This window comes from Euleptes europaea, chromosome 10, assembly GCF_029931775.1.
Source record: "Euleptes europaea isolate rEulEur1 chromosome 10, rEulEur1.hap1, whole genome shotgun sequence".
Lineage (NCBI taxonomy): Eukaryota > Metazoa > Chordata > Lepidosauria > Squamata > Sphaerodactylidae > Euleptes > Euleptes europaea.
In genome coordinates this window covers 13268697-13289740 of record NC_079321.1, presented here as the reverse complement: position 1 = coordinate 13289740, position 21044 = coordinate 13268697, and the positions used below count along the sequence as shown (strand labels likewise).

The window sequence follows — 21044 nt, the reverse complement described above, 5'->3', positions numbered from 1 at the left end:
AGCAAACAACAAGGAGACAGAGAGAAAGAGTGAGGCTCAGTGCTAGGGTTGCCAGCGACCAGGTAGTAGCAGGAGCTCTCCTGCTAATTCAACCGATCTCCAGCCGATAGAGATCAGATCACCTGGAGAAAAATGGCCACTTTGGCAATTGAACTCTGTGGCATTGAAGTCCCTCCCCTCCCCAAACCCCCCCTCCTCGGTGGCGAAGAGGGACCTGGCAACGCTACTCAGCGCAGTGTTATGTGAGGGTGGGAAGGAAGCCTGGTGCGTGCCTGATGGGGACAGAGGGAGAGTGGGAGGGGGGAGATCCTCTGCTCACCTTTCTTCGCAAGTTCCTTGCAGGTCTCCCTTTGTAGATTTTATCCCCCAAAGCATCCATTTCCTCTGGGGAAACTGATCTCTGTAGTCTGGAGAACAGTTGCAATCCCAGGATATGTCCAGGCCCCACCTGGTGGTTGGCAACCCTATTTTTTCCCCTTTTTGCTCACCAATGCTTACAACATGAGCTCTTGGTCAGCTCTAGAAACACTGTTTTAATAGGTATGTGGCATTATTGATTCTACACTGCATTGGATGATCCTCCGCAATGCTGGCATTTCATTAGACACAGTCCGTTGCTGCCTCCTAGTGGCCTTTAGACAGGTTTATTTCATGGAACAGAAGTCTTCGGACACTAGGGGCGAAAACGCATGGTCCCTTTATCCTCCTTTAATCCCTGTTTCAGCCAGGATTCAGCCAGGATCGAATGTATGCATTTCGCCGAACGTGCGTTTGATCCTGGCTAAATCCTGGCTGAAATAGGGATTAAAGGAGGATAAAGCGACGATGCGTTTTCGCCCTAGAACAACAGTATGTGGCTGCGAGGTGGAAGTTCCCAGTGGTCATCCGCCTTCTGATTTTATCCCAGGGTTACCAGCCTCCAGGGGAGATCTGGAGATCCTCCGGAATAACATCTCATCTCCAGACTACACATATCAGTTCCCTTGGAGAAAATGGATGCTTTGGAGGATCTACTCTCTGGCATTGTACCCCACTCCCCATTGTCGCTGCCCTCCCCAGGGTGCATCTTCAAATCTCCAGGAATGTGTGGCCCCCATCTGTAGATACCTAAATTTGTGGATCGGGACCACACTGACGCTAAACAAATTTTTCTGCTAACTTTGGGTACTCCCCACTTTTGCAGAAAATCTGAAAAGTTAAAAAAAACTAATTGGGGGTTTAAATTACCCCCAAATTAAAAAAAAGTGTCGTCTGCGCATGCCGGTGGTGAAGAGGGACCTGGCAACCCTATTCCCACCATACAGCTCAGCCTAGCCTGGTGGCTGCCACTATGCAACTCAGCTAGACTTTTCCTTGGGAGGGGATGCCCGGGGTACAGAAGAAGGGAAAACTGAAGACAGGGTGGGGGAATAAAGGTGGATTAGCTGGTGGGTGGAAAGGAAAGAAGGAGGCAAGAAAAGGGAAGAGACAATGGGAGGTTTTATGGAAGGAAAATAAGAACTAGTGCAGGGGTGTCAAATATAAGGCCCGAGGGCTGGATCCAGCCCCTTGAGAGCTCTTATCCAGCCTGCGAGCCAGCCAACTATCTTCCCCCCACCCCACAGTCCCAATCTGGGCTGGTGAGGCATGTCCTGGCCTGGCCCAACCAAGTGACATTTATGTCATATCCGGCCCTCATAACACTTGAGTTCAAAACCCCTGAACTAGTGGGGGAAGGGAAATGAGATGCCTCTCCTACAAGTCCTTGAGGTAGCATTGCCAACCTCGAGGTACTAGCTGGGGATCTCCTGCTATTAAAACTGATCTCCAGCCAATAGAGGTCAGTTTACCTGGAGAAAATGGCCCCTTTGGCAGTTGGACTCTATGGCGTTGAAGTCCCTCCCTCAGTGGCAGATCTACTGTGAAACTAATGAAGCTTAAGCTTCAGGGCCCCTAATACTGGAGGGGCCCTTAAGCAACTTTTTTTTTTAAAAGAGTGAATTTTTCAACAAAATCAATGGAGTTTTTTAAAGTGTTATTAAAATAAGGCTATTTTAGTGATAGAATCATAAACCAATGGGTTGAAGTACTTAATATTGACCTAAGAATATGCTCGAATACCCATTTCATATGGCCTCAAAATGTCCCTGTAATTGGTCAGATTTGAAAATTTTATCGGGGGCTTGCAGTGCTCGAACCCCCAGCTGTATGGGCTCGCTGAGCTCACCAGAATCTATTCATAGCTGACATTTTGGCAGCTGGATCCTCAAATCCTTCGTTGGTGCACAGCTGAATAGTTCTATAGCTCAGCCCTTAGGCTAGAGCCAATCGGAACCATAAAAAGACATCTGAATTCTCAATTCAGGCTGCCCTTGTCTCACTTGTGTATTTTAACATCAAAAATCAGATTTCCACCTATTTATCCTAACGAGCCCCCTCTGATGACCTTCTACCTCTCTATTAGAGAATGAACCAATACATCTGCCATAGAACAACCCCATTGAAGAAGATAGCAGCGGTTACCCAGATCTCATTGCTGGTGCGAAAAGGCTCACTGTATGGCTCATTTTCAAGGACTCCACCCCACCACCCTGTTCTCTGCCATTTGGGCCTCGAGGTCCTTGATTTTATCTATAACCCACTGATTTGTTTTTTTGGCCATCCACGGTATTCGTAACACTCTCCAGAGCCAGCATGGTGTAGTGGTTAAGAGTGGTGGCTTGGAGTGGTGGACTCTGATCTGGAGAACCGGGTTTGATTCCCCACTCCTTCACATGAGCAGCAGAGGCTAATCTGGTGAACTGGATTTATTTCTCTACTCCTACACATGAAGCCAGCTGGGTGACCTTGGGCTAGTCACACTCTCTCAGCCCAACCTACCTCACAGGCTGTCTGTTGTGGGGAGGGGAAGGTGATTGTAAGCCGGTTTGATTCTCCCTTAAGTGGTAGAGAAAGTCAGCATATAAATACTAGGTCTTCTTCTTCTTCTCCAACAAAAGGTATCCATATCATACCTTTTATTATAGGGTTGCTAACCTCCAGATGGTAGCTGGAGATCTCCAGGCAACAGACATCAGCGCACCTGGAGAAAATGGCCGCTTTGGAAGGTGGACTCTGGCATTATATCCCATTTATGTTCCTCCCTTCTCCAAACCCCGCCTTCCTCAGGCTCCACCCCCAAAATCTTCAGGTATTTCCCAACCCGGAGCTGGCAACCCTATTTTTATTAGGAGCCACCCAAGGACGTATCACAGCGCACAAACTTTCAAGTTCGCCAGAACACTTTATTAGGCCAGATGTTACAACATAAAAAGGGGGGGAAAGCAGATTCTTCAGGTCATGATTTTAAACCTGCTTAGCTTTAGCCCAGCTGCTGGCTCATGTGGCTTCAGGGGAGAGTTTGTGGCTCAGAGGTACAACATCTGCTTGGCATGAAGAAGGTCCCAGGTTCAGTCCTCAGCATCTCCAATTAAAAGAACTAAGCAGTAGGTGACCCTGAGACCCACTGCCAGTCTCGGTAGCCAGTACTGACCTTGACTGACCAATGGTCTGATTCTGTATAAGGCAGCTCCGTGTGTTCATGTGCCTACTGACCACATTCTGGGAACAGAAAGGGAATCCAAGCCGTGGGGCATTTATTTATTTATTTAGTAAATCTTTATGCTTCCTCTCCAGGGAACCTGCTTGAGATGGTTTACAAAATTTAAAAAAAAAATGGCAAAGACATAAAATGGCATGAAAATAGTTAAAAATTAACTCTTAAACCAACAAAACAGCATAAAAATTTTAGCAGCATAAAATGTCTGGAAAAAACCCAGCCTAGAAGCATACTGTAATTTTTTAAAAAATATCAAATCCTTTATTAACAATGTGAATAAAAAGAAATATTTTGGCTGAGTGCCTACAAGAGAGCAGGGGAGGTGCCAGGTGATCCTCAAGGGAAAGGGCATTCCATAGGTAAGGTGCTACCACTGAAAAGGCCCCGCCTCTGGTTGCCACCCACCTCACCTCTGCAGGTGGGGTAAAGAGCAGGGCTTGTAAGGAGGATTTTAACTGGTAGGCTGGACAGTACAGGAAGTGGCGGCCCTTCAAGTACCCCGGTCCCAAGCAATTATAGGTAAGAACCAGTACTCAGAATAGCGTACTATAGTTAAATGGAGCATACTTAACATTGTTGTAATGTCTCCCTGTTTTAAATCGTTGTTTTCAGGCAGGCGTACACTCAACATTTTAGAGGTTTTTATTCTATGTTATTACCCTGGGTTGCATCACAGAATTAAGACCTCCAAGCTTGCCCACGAGGAGAGGAACTACTCCATTTTGCTTTGTCCTGTCTTTGGACACCCCCTCTATATCCCACACAATCAATGTACGCCCCTCAAAGCCAGCAACCCTTGGGAGGAATGGAAGACCATTGGGAACCCCACAAGGGGTTAAGAAAATGCTAGACCTCTCCAGTACATGGAGCTCCCTTGCACTAAATCAGACCCTTGGTCCATCAAGGTCAGCATTGCCTAGTTAGACTGCCAGCGGTTCTCCAGGATCTCAGGCAGGGGCCTTTCACATCACCTGCTGCCTGTTCCTTTTAACTGGAGATGGTGGGGATCAAACCCAGGACCTTCTGCATGCAAAGCAGATGCTTGACCACTGAGCCACAGCCCACAGTTGATCTCCTGGTTCCTTCCAGATCTCTGGTTTTATGGGATAAGCTTCATGAGTGATTCAATTTTAATTTGCGCCACTGCTGAAAATAGAAGGATTTGCTCATTATCAGAGCGAAGTGGAAAGAGGAGCTTATTTGGATTGAGAATTTGTTCACAGGAGAGGCCAAGCGATGTGCATGAATGCACACACAGAGCACAAACTAATTGGCACTCAAGTAAAATATAGACATTCAGAGCCCAGAGCGTGGGAGGAATCATTTGTCTTCTTCCACAATTTGATATTTACCCCCAAGTACATTAGCAAAGGTTATACATATTTTAAACGCAACACTCTTCAGTTCCTGTTTGACCATTAAAATTAAATATGAAGTGCTGTGAGATCCTACACATAGTTATTTGAACATCCCACAGAAACGAAGTCACTCAGGAACAAATACGCCTATTCTAAGCATATGCTAATTGCATCTACCCACAACCGCTTTTATCCCACATGGGACACTTCTGCAGAAATGATACCCTTTTCCCCAGGACAAAGGCGTAAGCCCTATCTGTCTTAAACCAGCTGCTGGGAGATAGAAACAGGGGGCAGGGTGTTGCCACTGGAATCTGCTTGGGGGGCTCCCTAGAAGCATCTTTCGGGCCGCTGCAGAAAACAGGATGCTGTACAACATGGACTGCAGGCCTGATGGAGGAGGCTTTTTCTGCGGAACAGTTACTATTTATATTTTCCCCAAAGAAGTTTCATTTCTGGTAATCCACATGAGGGTGGTGTATTATTAGTTCATGTGTCGGGTTTCCTGTTTTGAATAAGTCAACCAAGCAGAAAGTGGTGGAGGAAAATGGAGTCAAGTCACAGCCAATTTATGGTGACCCCGTAGGGTTTTCAAGGCAAGGGTGGACAGAGGTGGTTCGCCATTGCCTGCCTCTGCGTAGTAACGCTCGACTTCCTTGGTGGTCTCCCATCCAAATACTAACCAGGGCTGCTTAGCTTCTTAGATCTGACGAGATCTAGCCTGGGCCAATCAGGTCAGGGCAATCAAGCAGAAAAGTACTCCAAATATCAACCGATTGAAAAGCCAGCAACCCTGAAGCAGCATCTTTTGGCTTGTTCTGAGCATCAGAAGATGGGAAGTTATCACGGAAAACTGAAGAGCATCACAGAAGTCTGACTGCGCCAAAAAAGGTGGCATCTCCATCCAAGGCTATTTTGGCTCCTCTCCGGGGTATGGTTAGCTGAAGCTCATCTCCTTCTTCTAACCTCGCAATGCCTGCCAAGAGATCCGAATGTCTGTAAGGGCAAGGCTTGCCTACAGAAATCCAATCATACAGAAGCAACTTACAAATCGTAGCAGTTATCATTCAATCTGGGTCTGCCATTTACGCAGCCACTTCATTTAATAAAAGAAAGGGCTTACAACATTCAGAGAAAAACAAAAGCAATTTAGGTAGTTTATGCATGGGTACTTCCACTCACGTTCACCCCCAGTCTGTCTCGGTTGTTCCTTGGAGTTACGCATGAGTTTTCCTTCCATTAGAGGTGACCTCGATGCCAGGGTGTCCCACACTTTGCCTTATGCAGGGAGATTTCAAGCGGGCTGAGCTCAGGGGAGAGGGGAGTATCGGGTTAACAGAGGAATAGGAAGTCCCGGGATTTGTGAGGTCTGGCAGCGAGGTCATCTCTAATGGAGGGAAAACTCATGCATATCTCCAAAGAACAACTGAGAAAGACCAAGGGCCAACGTGAGTGAAGGTACCCATGCATAACCGACCATGGTCTCCCATCCAAGTACTAACCAGGGCTTACCCTGCTTAGCTTCTGAGATCTGACAAGATCAGCCTAGCCGGGGCCAACCAGGTCAGGGCTGAAATCAGTGACCACAATAGGAAAATGTGATTCAAAACATACCCATATACACACACAAGCTCACTAGCCACCCCAAATAATGAAAAAAGAGTGTGATATATTGTCTAACATCCCCCCCCTTACACACTCCTTTCACACCATTCTGTCAATAGGGACCCGACAGGCACCATATTTACCAGCAGTGTAGCAAGAGTTGTTTGGATTTGTCTGAGGCATATTTTGGATGCACCGAAATAACGTCACCAAACTGAGGTCATCGCCAACCACGTTGGCTTTCTTCCTCTGGATTAAGTGACCCATCACAAACAGCTCATCTGTGTATAAAACCTATAGGACAAAGAGGGACTTGTTCACTATTCTATGAATGCTTTAAGCGACTTGAAGAAAATCTGTTCACTGATTGTTCTTTTACCTGGCCGTATACAAAAAAGTAGCCAGCCTCTCTAACCAGTATTTTATTGCCTTGTTCTTGCAGGGCTGTTCCTCTTTTGAAACTAAGCAGCCACGGAACTATACTTGAACCATCTAAAAAAAGAACAAATGTCTTATGAATTGTGAAGAATTGAATACACACACCCTTCCGGATTAGCTTTGGGAAAGAGAAAAATATAGCCTCTATACTTTCTGGAGATCAATAATTTCTACATGAAAGACAAGATCTAAAGAGCTACAGGTTGAGTATCCCTTATCCGGAATGCTTGGGACCAGAAGGGGTCAGTCTTCCAGATTTTTCCAGATATTGGAATATTTTGGAATTTTTCCACATACATGAAGAGCTATCTTGGAGATGGGCCCCAAATTCATTTATGTTTTATATGCACTTTATACACATAGCCTGAATGTAATTTTAAACAACATTTTTAATAATTTTATTTATTTATTTTGTGATTTATAACCCACTGTCCCCGGCCGAAGCTGGCTCATTTTGTGTACACTGAGCCGTCAGAAAGCAAAGGTGTAACTATCTCACCAGAATACCTGTATCCGCTGTTAAACGAGAGCAACAACAAGCAAACTAACAACGGCAGGCTTTCCGTCTCCACCTACAATGCAGAGTACATTGTATTTTACTTTTTTAGGTGAGAGGAAACCTTGAAAGCAGGCAGCACAGATATGCCTGCATACCGGCTCGGAGGGTCCGGTTTTCGGATCAGTCCGGTTTTCGGATCAGTCCGGATAAGGGATACTCTATCTGTACAAGTAGAACTTGCAGAGACTAGATTTCCTGTGGCTCCACTGGGGTTAACACCCCCCCTTTCCCATCACAGCTATTTCCAAAAATCCATTCTGGAAGTTTGGCAGGCCTCCAAGATTCACTTTCAGTGCAGCCTTGGGAAAACTTGGAAGGCCTCACATTGTGGAACCAGGCATAATATAACATAAAAGAGAACAAGATCAATCACAGCTAGGGTTGCCAGGTGGGTGGTTTTGGCGGGCAATTGCCTGCCAATCCACCCGGCTGCTCTGGAGCGGGGATCACATGCATGGCCGTGCACGGCATGATCACATCACTTCCGGGTTTACTCCCAGAGGCGCCGCATTGCCGCGGCCGCTTTAGCACTCAAACCCCAAATGGCCTCTCTGGCAAGCGATCGCCCCCTAAAACCTCCCGCCAATGGAGAGGGGGGGCCTGGCAACCCTAGTCATAGCCCGAACCCTGCCAGGGCTACATGGAGACAGCACTAACAGTGGAAGATAGGGAGGGATGTCCTAGACCTGAAGGGAAAGCAAGGCAGCGGAACTGGACAATTCCCCTCGACGTGACCAGATTAGGATGGTACTCGAGCACAGCAGTACCCAAAATGGCACCGGGGACTGGTCTGGTCTTTGGCTTGCCAGTGAGGTCAGTGGCTGGACTTGGGCAAGAGAAGACAGAGTCGTATCCCCATTACATCCTGGCCTGTCCTTTATACACTGAGCCCTGGAACAAGATCTTGGCAAACATCCTTTCAGCGTCACAATTATCATCTGATGTTGACAGATTAATCTATTTGTTATCGGATATGGACCCTTATATGTCCAAAAAGATGGCACTGTTTGGCCTGGCGGCCAAGAGAATTAGGGCAAAGCAAATCACGAAAAGTGGTAAAGCTGGATAGAGCCGAATGGACAGAGCCGTACTACCTTGTTGCTGAACATTGCTTTTGCTGTCGGCCATCATTTGCAGGCACGGCTGTAGGACTAAAAAGAGAGATCGTAAGTTAGGGGGAAAACATTATAAGGAAGGGGCTGAAACAATTTGACCCTGCTCCTGAAGAAACCAGAGCACCCTTGCTGGGGTGACAGCTGGACTCAGGAGAGGGTCGAGGGTTGCCAGTTTTGCATTGGGAAATATCTGAAGATTGGCAGGTGGAGCCTGGGGAGTAGGGTTGCCAGCTCACTGTTCGCCACCAGCGGGAGATTTTTGGGGCGGAGTCTGAGGAGGGCGGGGTTTGGGGAGGGGAGGGACTTCAATGCCAGAGTCCAATTGGCAAAACTGCCATTTTCTCCAGGTGAACTGATCTCTATCGACTGGTTGTAACAGCAGGAGATCTCCAGCAACTACCTGGAGGTTGGCAGCCCTACTGGGGAGAGTGGCGTTTGGGGAGGGGAAGGAGGTAAAGAGGGATGTGATGATATAGAGTCCTCCCTGCAAAGCTGCCATTTTCTCCAGGGGAGCTGGAGTACATCAGTTACAGCTGTCCCAAGCTAAGTCCTTCTCCCTCCACAAAACCCAACAGAACATACAACAATTACCACAGGGCAGATAAAGGGGAAGTTTGCTGGGGGTAAAGGGAAGATGACTGGGGAAGGCACTGGCAAACCACCCCGTAAACAAAGTCTGCCTAGTAAACATTGGGATGTGACATCACCCCATGGGTCAGGAATGACCAGGTGCTTGCACAGGGGACCTTTACCTGTTCTCCACATTTCATTCCAGATTTCCCAGAGTAAGATGTAAACGGGGTTTCCCCAAGGGCAACCCGGAGAAGTCTGGGAGGCAGGGCAGCAGGAGTTTCTCCCTGAACATAGCAAGCTGGGACTGGAGTATAGATCCCTCTTCCTTTCCACGAGGTGAGGAGGAAGTAGTGATGGTAGAGGCTAACAGCACTCCACCAAGACCGCAAGGGTGAGGGAAAAGTGCCAGCTGTGAGTAACGGTCCTGCAGCAAGCAAGCGAGAGGGCAGCAGCTACTGTGTGAAGAGGAGGGCATGGAGGGGGCAGTTAGGTGGGGATGAAGACCCTGCTTGTGAGGGGTTTCCCCTACTTTGGATGTTATAAATCACTTTCAAAGACTCTTGTGACACACAAACAGTAGGGTTGCCAGGTCCCGCTTCGCCACTGGCAGGAGGTTTTGGGGGCAGAGCCTGAGGAGGGCGGGTTTTGGGGAGGGGAGGGACTTCCATGCCATAGAGTCCAATTGCCAAAGCGGCCATTTTCTCCAGGCGAACTGATCTCTATTGGCTGGAGATCAGTTGTAACAGCAGGAGATCTCCAGCTAGTACCTGGAGGTTGGTAACCCTAATAAACAGCTGGAGTCTAGTCACAAAATAATTTTGTAAAGTGTGAAAAACAGAAGTTCAAAAAATCTTTGTCAGTACCTGACAAAGGGAGCTTTGACTATCAAAAGCTTATTACCCTGAAAATCGTGTTTGTCTCTAAGGTGCTACGTGACTCAAATCTAGCAAATCCCAAGAGACTAAGGCTGTACTCCTCAGGACACTCACCTAGGGACTAGCTGAGCAACACAGTCAACTTACACCACCTGGATGTGGACAGAATCGAGTGGGTGCAGAGGAGAGCGACGAGAATGATCAGGGGCCTTGGGACCAAACCCTATGAGGAAAGGCTAAGGGAGTTGGGAATGTTCAGTCTGGAGAAGAGGAGGTTGAAGGGGGGACATGATCGCTCTCTTTAAGTATTTGAAGGGCTGTCACTTAGAGGAGGGCAGGGAGCTATTCCTGTTGGCAGAAGAGGATAGGACTCGCAATAATGGGTTTAAACTGCGGGAGGAAAGGTACCGGCTGGTTATTAATTAACATTTTTTTTACAGTAAGAGTTGTTTGGCAGTGGAATCAGCTAACTAGGGAGGTGGTGAGCTCCCCCTCACTGGCAGTCTTTAAGCAGAGGCTGGACAATCACTTGTCAGGGATGCTCTAGGCTGACTAGATGGCCTGTATGGCTGCTTCCAACTCTATGATTCTGTGGAGACCGATCAGAACCTAACAGCCCTACACCCGCACATTTTTAAGAGACACTGGCGCTGGGCACCCGATGCTGATGAAACATCACCCCTGCGTTGGCACAGCAGCAATGGCAGCATAGGGGCAATCATTGGTCAGTATCAAAGGTGTAGCAGGAGAGGAACACAACTTGGCAGTATCAAAGGTGTAGCAGTATCAAAGGTGTAGCAGGAGAGGAACACAACTTGGCACCCCAAACGCTCAGGCCCAACCCTGGTGTTGTAATATTACTGCAGCAAAAGGAACAACGCAAGTTGGAACGTTCCCTCAGAAGCTGAAGAAGAGTCAAAGGTGACCGGCCCCATCTTCTCCCAGTCCACGTAGGCAGTCATGTCAGAACACAGAACTCTGCAACTGACTGACAGTCGAGGCAAGAGACCCGTCTCTCAGAGGGTAAGGTGGCTGCCCTGGTGTTAAATGGGCCAAGAGCACAGAGGAGTGGATGTGGGCAACAGGAACACTGCAAAAAGGACACTCAATACACAAAGCTAAGCCAGATATCAGCCCAGGTAGGGTTGCAAGGACCCTCTTTGCCACTGGCAGTAGGTTTTTGCAGTGGAGCCAGAGGAGGGAAGGGCTTGGGGAGGGAAGGGGCTTCAATGCCATAGAGTCCAATTGCCAAAGCGGCCATTTTCTTCAGGTGAACTGATCTCTATTGGCTGGAGATCAGTTGTAAATAGCAGGAGATCTCCAGCTAGTACCTGGAGGCTGACAACTTTAGCCACAGGACCAGCATGTTGCTAGGACTAAGAACTTGTACAAATACCCCACCGAAAGAGAGGGGCTGCAACCTGCCCCTTACTCACCAACAAATACAACATAAGGGGTTTGGATTCATTCCACTCTTAGAAGAACGGACCAATCATTTCAACAAACCAGGCTCCTCCGTTATTACTCATCTTTGTTCCAGTCTAGCTAATGTGTTCCTGCATGGGGGGGACCTTCCATTTTAGTCTTGTTCAGACTAGAAGAGTTAGCTCCAAATAATCCAACTGAAATCTAACAGAAGACGGTTCCCCCATTCAAATTTATTTTCATAGCATCCGTTAACATCCGTTCTTTGCAATCCTTTCCTGTAAGTCAATTTTATCATGTGTGAGTGTGTTAAGTGCCGTCAAGTCGCCTCCGACTCATGGCGACCCTGTGAGTGAATGTCCTCCAAAATGTCCTATCTTTGACAGCCTTGCTCAGATCTTGCAAATTGAGGGCTGAGGCTTCCTTTATAGAGTCAATCCATCTCTTGTTGGGTCTTCCTCTTTTCTGCTGCCCTCAACTTTTCCTAGCATGACTGTCTTTTCCAGTGACTCTTGTCGTCTCATGATGTGACCAAAATACGACGGCCTCAGTTTAGTCATTTTAGCTTCTAGGGTCAGTTCAGGCTTGATTTGATCTATAACCCACTGATTTGTTTTTTTGGCAGTCCATGGTATCTGTACCACTCTCCTCCAACACCACATTTCAAAGGAATCTATCTTCTTCCTATCAACTTTCTTCAATGTCCAGCTTTCACACCCATAATAGTAACAGGGAATACGATGGCATGAATTAATCTAATCTTGTTGGCCAGTGACACATCCTTACACTTCAAAATCTTTTCTAGCTCCTTCATGGCTGCCCTTCCCAATCTCAATTTCCTTCTGATTTTTTGGCTGCAGTCTCCTTTTTGGTTGATGGTGGACCAAAGGAATAGAAAGTCTTGAACAATTTCAATTTCTTCATTTTATCATGTGTGTGTGTAAATACTGAACAAAAAATTGGTTTGAATCCAACCATTTGTGAAATTCTTCCTTGGCTAATCTAAATCCCCTGAATTCAGCCTACTTGGCCTTGTTGGAAATTAACAATTCTAGAAGACCATTTACCCTTGCAAGGTGTTCGGCACTTCGTGGTGCTTGAAGGCAAATTTAAGAAGATTCTGTACTTAGAAAGGATGTGTTCATGCACGTTACATGAGGTAGAAACAATAGAACATATGCTGTTGAGATGTCCTTACTACAAGGAGGCTATACTAAAAATTATTAATCTGTTAGGATTTTTGGTGAAACTGATAAATTGGACTATAATTGGACTATTTGGTATCAGATAGGAACTCTCAGTCATCACGCCAAGTTGCCAGATTTTGTGTTTTGATAAGTAGGATCTGGAAAACTATAGTTGCGTCACATTTTAAACGGTCTTAAATGGTTTTTTTAAAAGGTCAAATTTTAAATTTATTCCCATAAACTAAATTTTGTTAAATTGGACTGATTTTATTATTGTTCGTAATGCTGGTCAATGACCGTACTAAAGATGATTGATTGAATCCCCTGAATTTGCCCCACAGCGGGTTCAAGGCATTTCACCTCCCCAAGCAAGGTGTGCCTCTCACATTCTTGGTCCATGCCAAGCCAGCAGCAGCACAAACCAGGAGGGATGCCCATCAAATGAACACACGTGAATGCATGACATTGTCAGGGATTGAACCAGGAACCTTCTGCATGCCAAGCAGATGCTCTACCACTGAGCTACGGCCCCTCCCCACCTCAAACATCTGTTGCTCCAAGCGGTAGCTGGGCTGCAGAACCAGCCCTGGGTGGCTCTCTTAAAATGCAGCTGTTGGAAGCAGAAGTGGGTTACGGCAGATGGAAGCATCAGGAAATTTGGGATTCAAGCCAGACAAGCCAGATGCAGGTCTTGTTTCCCAGAAAAGTACAGATTGTTTTTATGCTGACATGCTGATCAACATCCGTTTCTTGCACATCAATTCATCGTTCTGATGAGCCAACATGGAGTGCGCTCCCATCTACAGATTCTAGCGGGTCCTTTGACACGAACGAAGAGAAACCCTCTTCATTCCTTGTAACTTAATTTTGACATTCAGTTCATGCGCACTTTAATCGTTTGTTCATTTTCATTTATTTATGGTAAAGAAAGCGGCCTTACTGAATAATATTTCAATTTTTTCCACATTGATTTTCTCATTCAGTCAGTACAGATGGCTGTCACTACACTGGTACCAGAAAATAAAACCAGCAAATGGGGCAGTGAGCTTTAGCACTGCCAGATTGCTTGTTATGAGATTTTGGGATCTGCAGCACAATCTCAAAGAAGCAGATTCTTCAGTCTCACTGCACATGATACCTCTGCTTATAAGAACATAAAGACTCTGCTGGATCAGACCAAGGCCCCTCATGTCCAGCAGTCTGTTCACACAGTGGCCAACCAGGTGCCTCTGGGAAGCCCACAAACAAGACAACTGCAACAGCATTACCCTGCCTGTGTTCCAAAACACCTAATATCATAGGCATGTTCCTCTGATCCTGGAGAGAACAGGTATGCATCATGACTAGTAGCCATGAATACCCCTCTCCTCCATGAACATGTCCACTCCCCTCTTAAACCCTTCCAAGCTGGCAGCTCCTTTCACTATCCTTATTCTATTTGGGTGACAGGCAGCATAAAAAATGTTTAAAATAAATAAACAGTCCCATAATCCTCTCTGAGAGCCAGCATGGAGTAGGGGTTAAGGTGTCAGACTAGGATCTGGGAAACCCAAGTTCAAATCCCCACTCTGCCAAGGAAACTTGATGGATGAACTTGGGCCAGTCACACACTCTCAGCCTCGAGCTTGGGAAGTATTTGAATGGAAGACCTTCAAGGAATATCAGGGGCATGATGCAGAGACAGGCAACAGCAAACCACCTCTGAACATATCTTGCCTTGAAAACTGTATGAGGTCGCCATAAGTCAGCTGTGACTTAGTGGCAAAATAATAATAATAATAATAATAATAATAATAATAATAATAATTTTAAAAATCCTCTCTGGGTCCTCTCAGTATTTATTCACATCTCTTCACTCACCTGCTTCGCTGACGTGTAGCGGAGACCTTTTCCTTCTGTTTCTGCTCCATATTATCTCTTGACCGCTTTGATGCAATCCAGACAAGATTCCCTGGCCAAGAAGAAGAAGAAGAGTTGGTTTATATATGCCGACTTTCTCTAACACTTCAGGAAGAATCAAACTGGCTTACACTCACCTTCCCTCCCCACAACAGACACCCTGTGAGGTAGGTGGGGCTGAGAGAGTATGACTAGCCCAAGGTCACCCAGCTGGCTTCATGTGCAGGAGTGGGGAAACAAACCCAGTTCACCAGATTAGCCTCTGCCGCTCATGTGGAGGAGTGGGGAATCAAACCCGGTTCTCCAGATCAGAGTCCGCCGCTCCAAACCAAAACAAAGGCATGTGGTTACAAGTGGTTCATGTCATCCCAGATAAAAGAAACCAGTTCCTGGAAGCCTTACAGCTCACCTGGCGAGAAGTTGCTTCGGCCACCTTCAAGCGGGGAACCAGGTCCTTGGGCTCCTGGATCTTGTCCCGAGGCCCCAGCGACATGGGAAACGATGTCCTTGTCTGGACCCTGCAGTTCAGTTTGCTGCTCAGAAGGGCAAGTTCTGCTTTTAATGCAACAACATGGTAAAGAGAGACAGCTGTCAAGCAGGATGACGCAAACGTCACAAACCCCAGCAAGACCAGTAAGAGCATCCCCCGGTGATCCAAGCTGTTCCCAGGAGGAGACGAGCAGGAGGTATTGCCTTTTCCTCGAGTGTAGCTCATCGATTTCATGACTCCTCCTTTAACAAAGCCAGGTGGGAAACTTCATCTGCTTCTCCTTCTGGGGAGGAATATCTTTTGCCTTCTGCATCCAAGACAGAGTAGCCAAAAATTGCCCGCAGCACACAGCTTCCTGTCACACGGCTCTCCTGATGCAAACATTATAGGCCATGTACACTGTTCCTGCTCTGTGGCTTGGCAAGGACCGTTGTCTCTGTGGTTCCGCCACCCACCTTCCTCATTTCAATTTCGGTTCAGTTTATGCCATTTTGAAGGGGTAAATTGTGAAGAGCTGTGCTGGTCTATGACTATTTTTTAATAAAGATTGACTGATTGATGCCATTTTTACCTTGCTGTTGTTCAAAAATCCTCGTGCTCAGAGATGCCAACCTGGGCTGCACACTTCGAATGGTTTTGCATTCTGATTTACCTCTAGGGTTGCCAATCTCCAGGTATTAGCTGGAGATCTCCTGCTATTACAACTGATCTCCTGCTGGTAGAGATCAGCTCACCTGGAGAAAATGGCTGCTTTGGCAATTGGACTTTATGGCATTGAAGTCCCTCCCCTCCCCAAACCCTGCCCCCAAAACCTACCGCTGGTGGCAAACAGGGACCTGGCAACCCTATTTACTTCAAAGGCTGCAGTTTGAGTGAGAGGCCCTTAGCAATACTGTCAATTAATTCTACATACCAAACATGCTGTGGCTTTGATATTTTCAATTTCTGAGATAAGAACATAAGCGGAGCCCTGCTGAATCAGACCAGTGGTCTATCCAGTCCACCATCCTGTCTCACACAGTAGCCAACCAGTTATTCTGGAGCACAGAGGCCAAGGCCTTCCCCCAATGTTGCCTCCTAGAGGAGGCTGAAGTTGGTTACTTATTCCCAGTTCGTTCCCTATTGTGTGTGTTCAGTGCCGTCAAGTTGCTTCCGACTCATGGCGACCTTATGAATGAAAGTCCTCCAAAATGTCCTATCTTTGACAGCCTTGCTCAGATCTTGCAAACTGAAGGCTGTGGCTTCCTTTATTGAGTCAATCCATCTTGTTCCCTATTCCCAGTTTCTTATTCACATTTCCTAGTTCCTGAATGTTTTTGAGGACAATTCAAAAGCTCTGCACCCCAAAATATGGATTGGACCACCACATATCATGCACCCCCACATTCAGGGGACTGTGCCCTTTGAGATGGTGCATACTGGGTCCTGGTCCAAAGTCCGGTTCTTGTGCCAGCTGCTCCCAAGTGGGGTGCCCCCACCACCAATACACATACAGACCCTGCACCCCAAAACAATCTTTGGACCACCCCAAATGACACATCCCCGCACTCCAGAGACTGTCCCCTCCAAGAAGACATACAGTGATGCCCGGTCCAAACACTGGTTGGGGCACCACTGGCTTCTTTTTGGGTCCCCCACTCCAGAAACCTGTATTGCAAAGAGGTTTCGAATAAGGAACTGGAGCTCTGCACCCCAAAATATGGATTGGACCACCACATATCATACACCTGACATCTCAAATAATCTCATTCAGACCTTCTTAGTCCCCTGAACGTAAGGACATTTGATCCCATCCAACGGAGGAGCGTGTTACTATACAGCCCGAGTTGGCAGCTGATGAAGACCGTCTAGTGGTTGAAACAGGGATCCATCCGACACCCTGTATTCTATTTGATATGATACGCCATTGCCACTCATGTGATTGATGAGTTATTATACTCCAAGTAACAGCGACAGAAGAAACCTGTTATACACATTACAAAAGGCTTGACTCACACGTGACTACATCTCGACGTCTCCTTGATGCAAGTTAGCGATATACTCGCACAGGACTCTTTGGCTTATATGTAATGCTTGTGACATTAACAACGTGTGCAACAAATTGTTTTTGGATTCTTTTGCATATTATTGCACTTTTATGGAATGAATATTATATATGCCTAAAATGAATAAGATTACTATTGCATTAATAAGCAGTGCTTGATTTTTTCTGCTATTTTTTGTTTGCTAACTAACTTCATAGCACACCAGACACAAAGTAATAGGCAGGAGCTGAGGAATTACAGCTCTGGGGGGAGCCAGGAAAGTGTTTGCATACTGCAGTGCCCTGCGCTTGGAGTTACCTTGGCTGTACCATCAACCCTGAAGGTCTAAAGTGTTATCAGATGCAAATGGCTGTGGGTGAGGACAGTTTTCAACCTCACTTGTTCAGGCTTTTACTTTTGTAAAAAAGAATGAGACTGTGCTTGTCACAAGTTGGCAGAAGCCATAGCACAGTCAAACAATCTTTATTAAAACACTCATAGACCAGAACAGCTCTTCACAATTTACCACTGAAACCCATGGTATTACGTTCTAACCACAGGTTTACACAAATGGTGAAATAGTTATTTGCAAAATTATTATAAACAATTTATACTACCCATTAAAATTGTCGTCATACTGGCAATCTCAACAGCGTCTGACAGATTCTGCAGGCCGCTGCACAAAACTTTGCCGTTCCTGCAGTAGCCAGTGGATTTTTATCTATACAATGAAAAAACAGCACCTCTATGTTACAAGAAATAATCCAACTAGTAAATATACATAGGCTGACCACAGTGAATGATTAGTATCCTATTATGGAACAATACTAAGGACATGGAATGATTGTAATCTGAGAGCTACATGGAAATATGCTGCATATGAATGTTAGGAGACAAAGGAAACTGATGAAGTCACACGACAAAATGGAAGATTTCTTCTAGAAGGCCGTTTTTCATCTTGAGAATCCTTTGCCTTTGAGTCTTCAAGGACTTCATATTATCTCAATTACATCAATTTATTACCAATTGATATAACCATAGCTATTGAATGCTGTATACTTACCTATGAATTTGTGAACTCACTTCTGAGTTTATATAGGACTCATTCATTTCCAGCAATTAAGGATAATTTGTTTAAAATTTGATATTACAATTTCACACATGGTTGTTTATCACCGTGATCAGCCTATGCATATTTACTAGTTGGATTTTCATCTGTAAGCAACATTTTAGTATACCCGAGTCCTGAATGGCCAGGATGCCTACTAAGCCAGGGGGAGATAAACTTAGAACGAACCTCTTAGAACAGTGGACAGGGCAGCAGAATGTACTCCGTTGTTCTGATTTCCCTTAAAGCACCAGGACATACCCTATCCTCCACGGGAACCTTTCTATATCTCCCATCCAAAACCACAGAGAGAAGAGCTTGGCATCTAGCAAGGGTGAATGATTTCCTGTGTCTGAAGATCTCTAATTGGGAGAGATAGGCAGCAGGAGAGACTGCATATCTGGACTGTTCTGCAGATAGAAAAGTCGGTGCCTTCTCTAGATCTTTCTGGTGCTCCGTATCCAGCATTCTTTGTTTTACAACTTGCCTCACCTGATCATACCGCATTTCCAGGTCTGACTGAGGGGAAAAGCCTAGCTCAGCCAACTTGCCACTGACTGCCTTCAGCCACGTAGATTGGTAATTATCTAGAACACTGGTTCCCAACCAGGGGTCCGTGGACCCCCAGGGGTCCGCGAGAACTAAATTAAGGTCCGCGAAACAAAGTTATAAACCCATAATAAATTAATATTTTCAATTAAACGTTCTCTATTATAAATATATATATATTCAAATATTATTCTAAGTTTAATGTTTAACTAACAGTTATGATTAAAGTTTATTTTCAAATTCTCAGAATTTTTATTTTGAACCTTGGGGTCCCTGCACCGAACAAAAAAGTCCTAGTGGTCCCTGGTCAAAAAAAGGTTGGGACCCACTGATCTAGAAGAATCAAGGGGGCTAGGCCTTGAGGTTTGGCCATGGCACAGTTTTTATTTAAAAGCAGGATGGCCCTATCATCTAAGCAGGGTCGACAACCCCAAGGTTCTAACTCTGTTGCTCTCTCAGAATTACAACAGATCTCCAGGGTAAAGAGATCCGTTCCACTGGAGGAAATGGCAGCTTTGGAGGGAAGACTTCTGCACATCTTATTTTTGTTGCTTGTACTGCATTTTTTTCCCCTTTCCCACACATTTTGCTCCCTCTGCTGGTTGCTTCAGTATTTAATTGCTGTATCTCTAGCTCAGAGGTCCCCAATCTTTTTGAGACCGCGGGCACATTGGGAATTCTGACACGGCATGGTGGGCGCAGCAACAAAATGGCTGCCGCAGGAGGCGGAGCCAACCACAAAATGACAGCCACGGTTGACCTTTAGTAACACAATGCGGATCCTTGTGCTGTGGTAACAGCTGCTGCCAAAGCAACATTTTCAAAACATCTGCACAGCCAATCAAATCTCCAAGAGTCGACCAGAAGCCTTGCTGGGCAAAAGCACTGGTCACTGATGCATTTCAAAAACACCAACAAATGAAAATAGTCCAAGAAAAATTCAGGGACCGGGATGGTCCTGGATGGAACAGAATGCCTGTGGAAGAATTCTTCGGACCCCTTTAGGTTCTCAGGCTCAGTGGCTTGGGTCTCCGAGAGATCTAGGGCTGCCAAGGCCTTGGAGAGAAGGGCGGGAAAGTCCTCCTGGGCGAACAATCTAAGCTGCTTCTCCTCCACGGTGGGGAGGTCATCTTTGGATGAAAACTCTCCCTCCTCCCGCGCCCCCTCGGAGTCTGAGGAGTCAGGGGATAAGGTAGCCTGCGAGTGCCTGGATGAAGAGGCAATATTAGGGGGCTTCGTGGCTCCTGAATGCCTCCCGCCTATATGGGAATCCCTATGATCATGGCTAGAGCCCTCCAGGGGATCTTGGGAGGCGGATAGATTGTGTACTGAATGGGCCGGGGAGGCCTGCATGACCTCCACCCGGGGTCATAGTCTGCGCTGGAAGGTCCGACCCGGGATCTTGGGTGGTCAGCTGAAGGGCTGTCTGTCCTCTGGGGGTAGTCGGCTGAAGGGCCATCTGTGCTCCAGGGGGGAGGAATTGCAGGGGCGCTGGTAAAGAAGGGCTAGGAGCCGCACTGCAATGCCCTGGTGTCCGGCTAGGAGCCGCGCAGCTTCTTTTAGTATCTGTAGATGTCGTGGCAGCGAGAGGAAGCGTCGCGCCGCTGGGTCCTGGCGCCCGGCTAGAAGCCGCGTTGAGAGGAACCACCGCGCTGCTGGGGTCCTGGCGCCTGGCTAGAAGCCGCGCCAATCTTAACCCTCTCGGCTACCGAAGTAATGGGGCCGGTTTTAGGCGTCCGGCTAAAAGCCACACCGTGCTTGCGGGCTCCGCTTGAAGTGGAGCTCTTAGCCTTTTTTTATGTTCCCCTATCCTTATTTGAAGGCGCTCTCTTGCGCTTAACTGGCTTGGCCGGTGACTGACCGGGGCTGTCGGTGTGGAGGGTGTTAGTAGCTGCCTCTCGGCTCTGACCTGGGCCATGAGGAGGCCCGGGTCCAAGTCCATAGGCGAGATATACTCGTCGCCCGTTGATTCCGCCATGTTTTTTAGGTGGGAACTGGGGAAAAACTGCCTGGCAACAGCCGAGGCGCGGGAGCCGACAAACAAAGGAATAAGGGAAACAACAGGAAACACAGATTAACTTAACTAATCTAATATACTAAGTCTAAACACAGAAAATTCTAGTTTTCTTAGCTTGAAGAACGATTAGCAGCAGAACGCTGCAGAAGCTGCTTCCCTGTCAAAGGCAGGAAAAGAACTGGAGCTGTGAGGAAGGAGGGGGGTCATTTCCCCCAGGAGACAGCAAAACCAGTTTTTATTCCTGC

The 21044-nt window shown here is 46.7% G+C and overlaps 1 protein-coding gene across 1 annotated transcript; it reads right to left on the bottom strand.

Annotated features, from left to right (window-relative positions):
* Positions 1-5792: 5792 nt before the first annotated feature.
* TNFSF13B (TNF superfamily member 13b) lies at positions 5793-15335 on the bottom strand. Its single transcript, XM_056856726.1, has 6 exons — positions 15021-15335; positions 14573-14663; positions 8632-8688; positions 6920-7032; positions 6684-6834; positions 5793-5911 (listed from the first exon to the last, which is right to left on the bottom strand). The coding sequence occupies exons 1-6, from the start codon at positions 15333-15335 to the stop codon at positions 5799-5801; spliced, it is 840 nt and encodes a 279-aa protein (XP_056712704.1). The 3' UTR covers positions 5793-5798.
* Between the last annotated feature and the right edge of the window lie 5709 nt (positions 15336-21044).

Coding starts and splice junctions, on each gene's coding strand:
- TNFSF13B (XM_056856726.1), bottom strand. CDS start 15,335: ATGAAATCGATGAGCTACACTCGAGGAAAAGGCAATACCTCCTGCTCG. Junction 8,689..14,572: donor GCTACACGTCAGCGAAGCAG/GTGAGTGAAGAG, acceptor CTCTCTTTTTAG/TCCTACAGCCGTGCCTGCAA. Junction 7,033..8,631: donor AAGCAATGTTCAGCAACAAG/GTAGTACGGCTC, acceptor TTCTTTTTTTAG/ATGGTTCAAGTATAGTTCCG.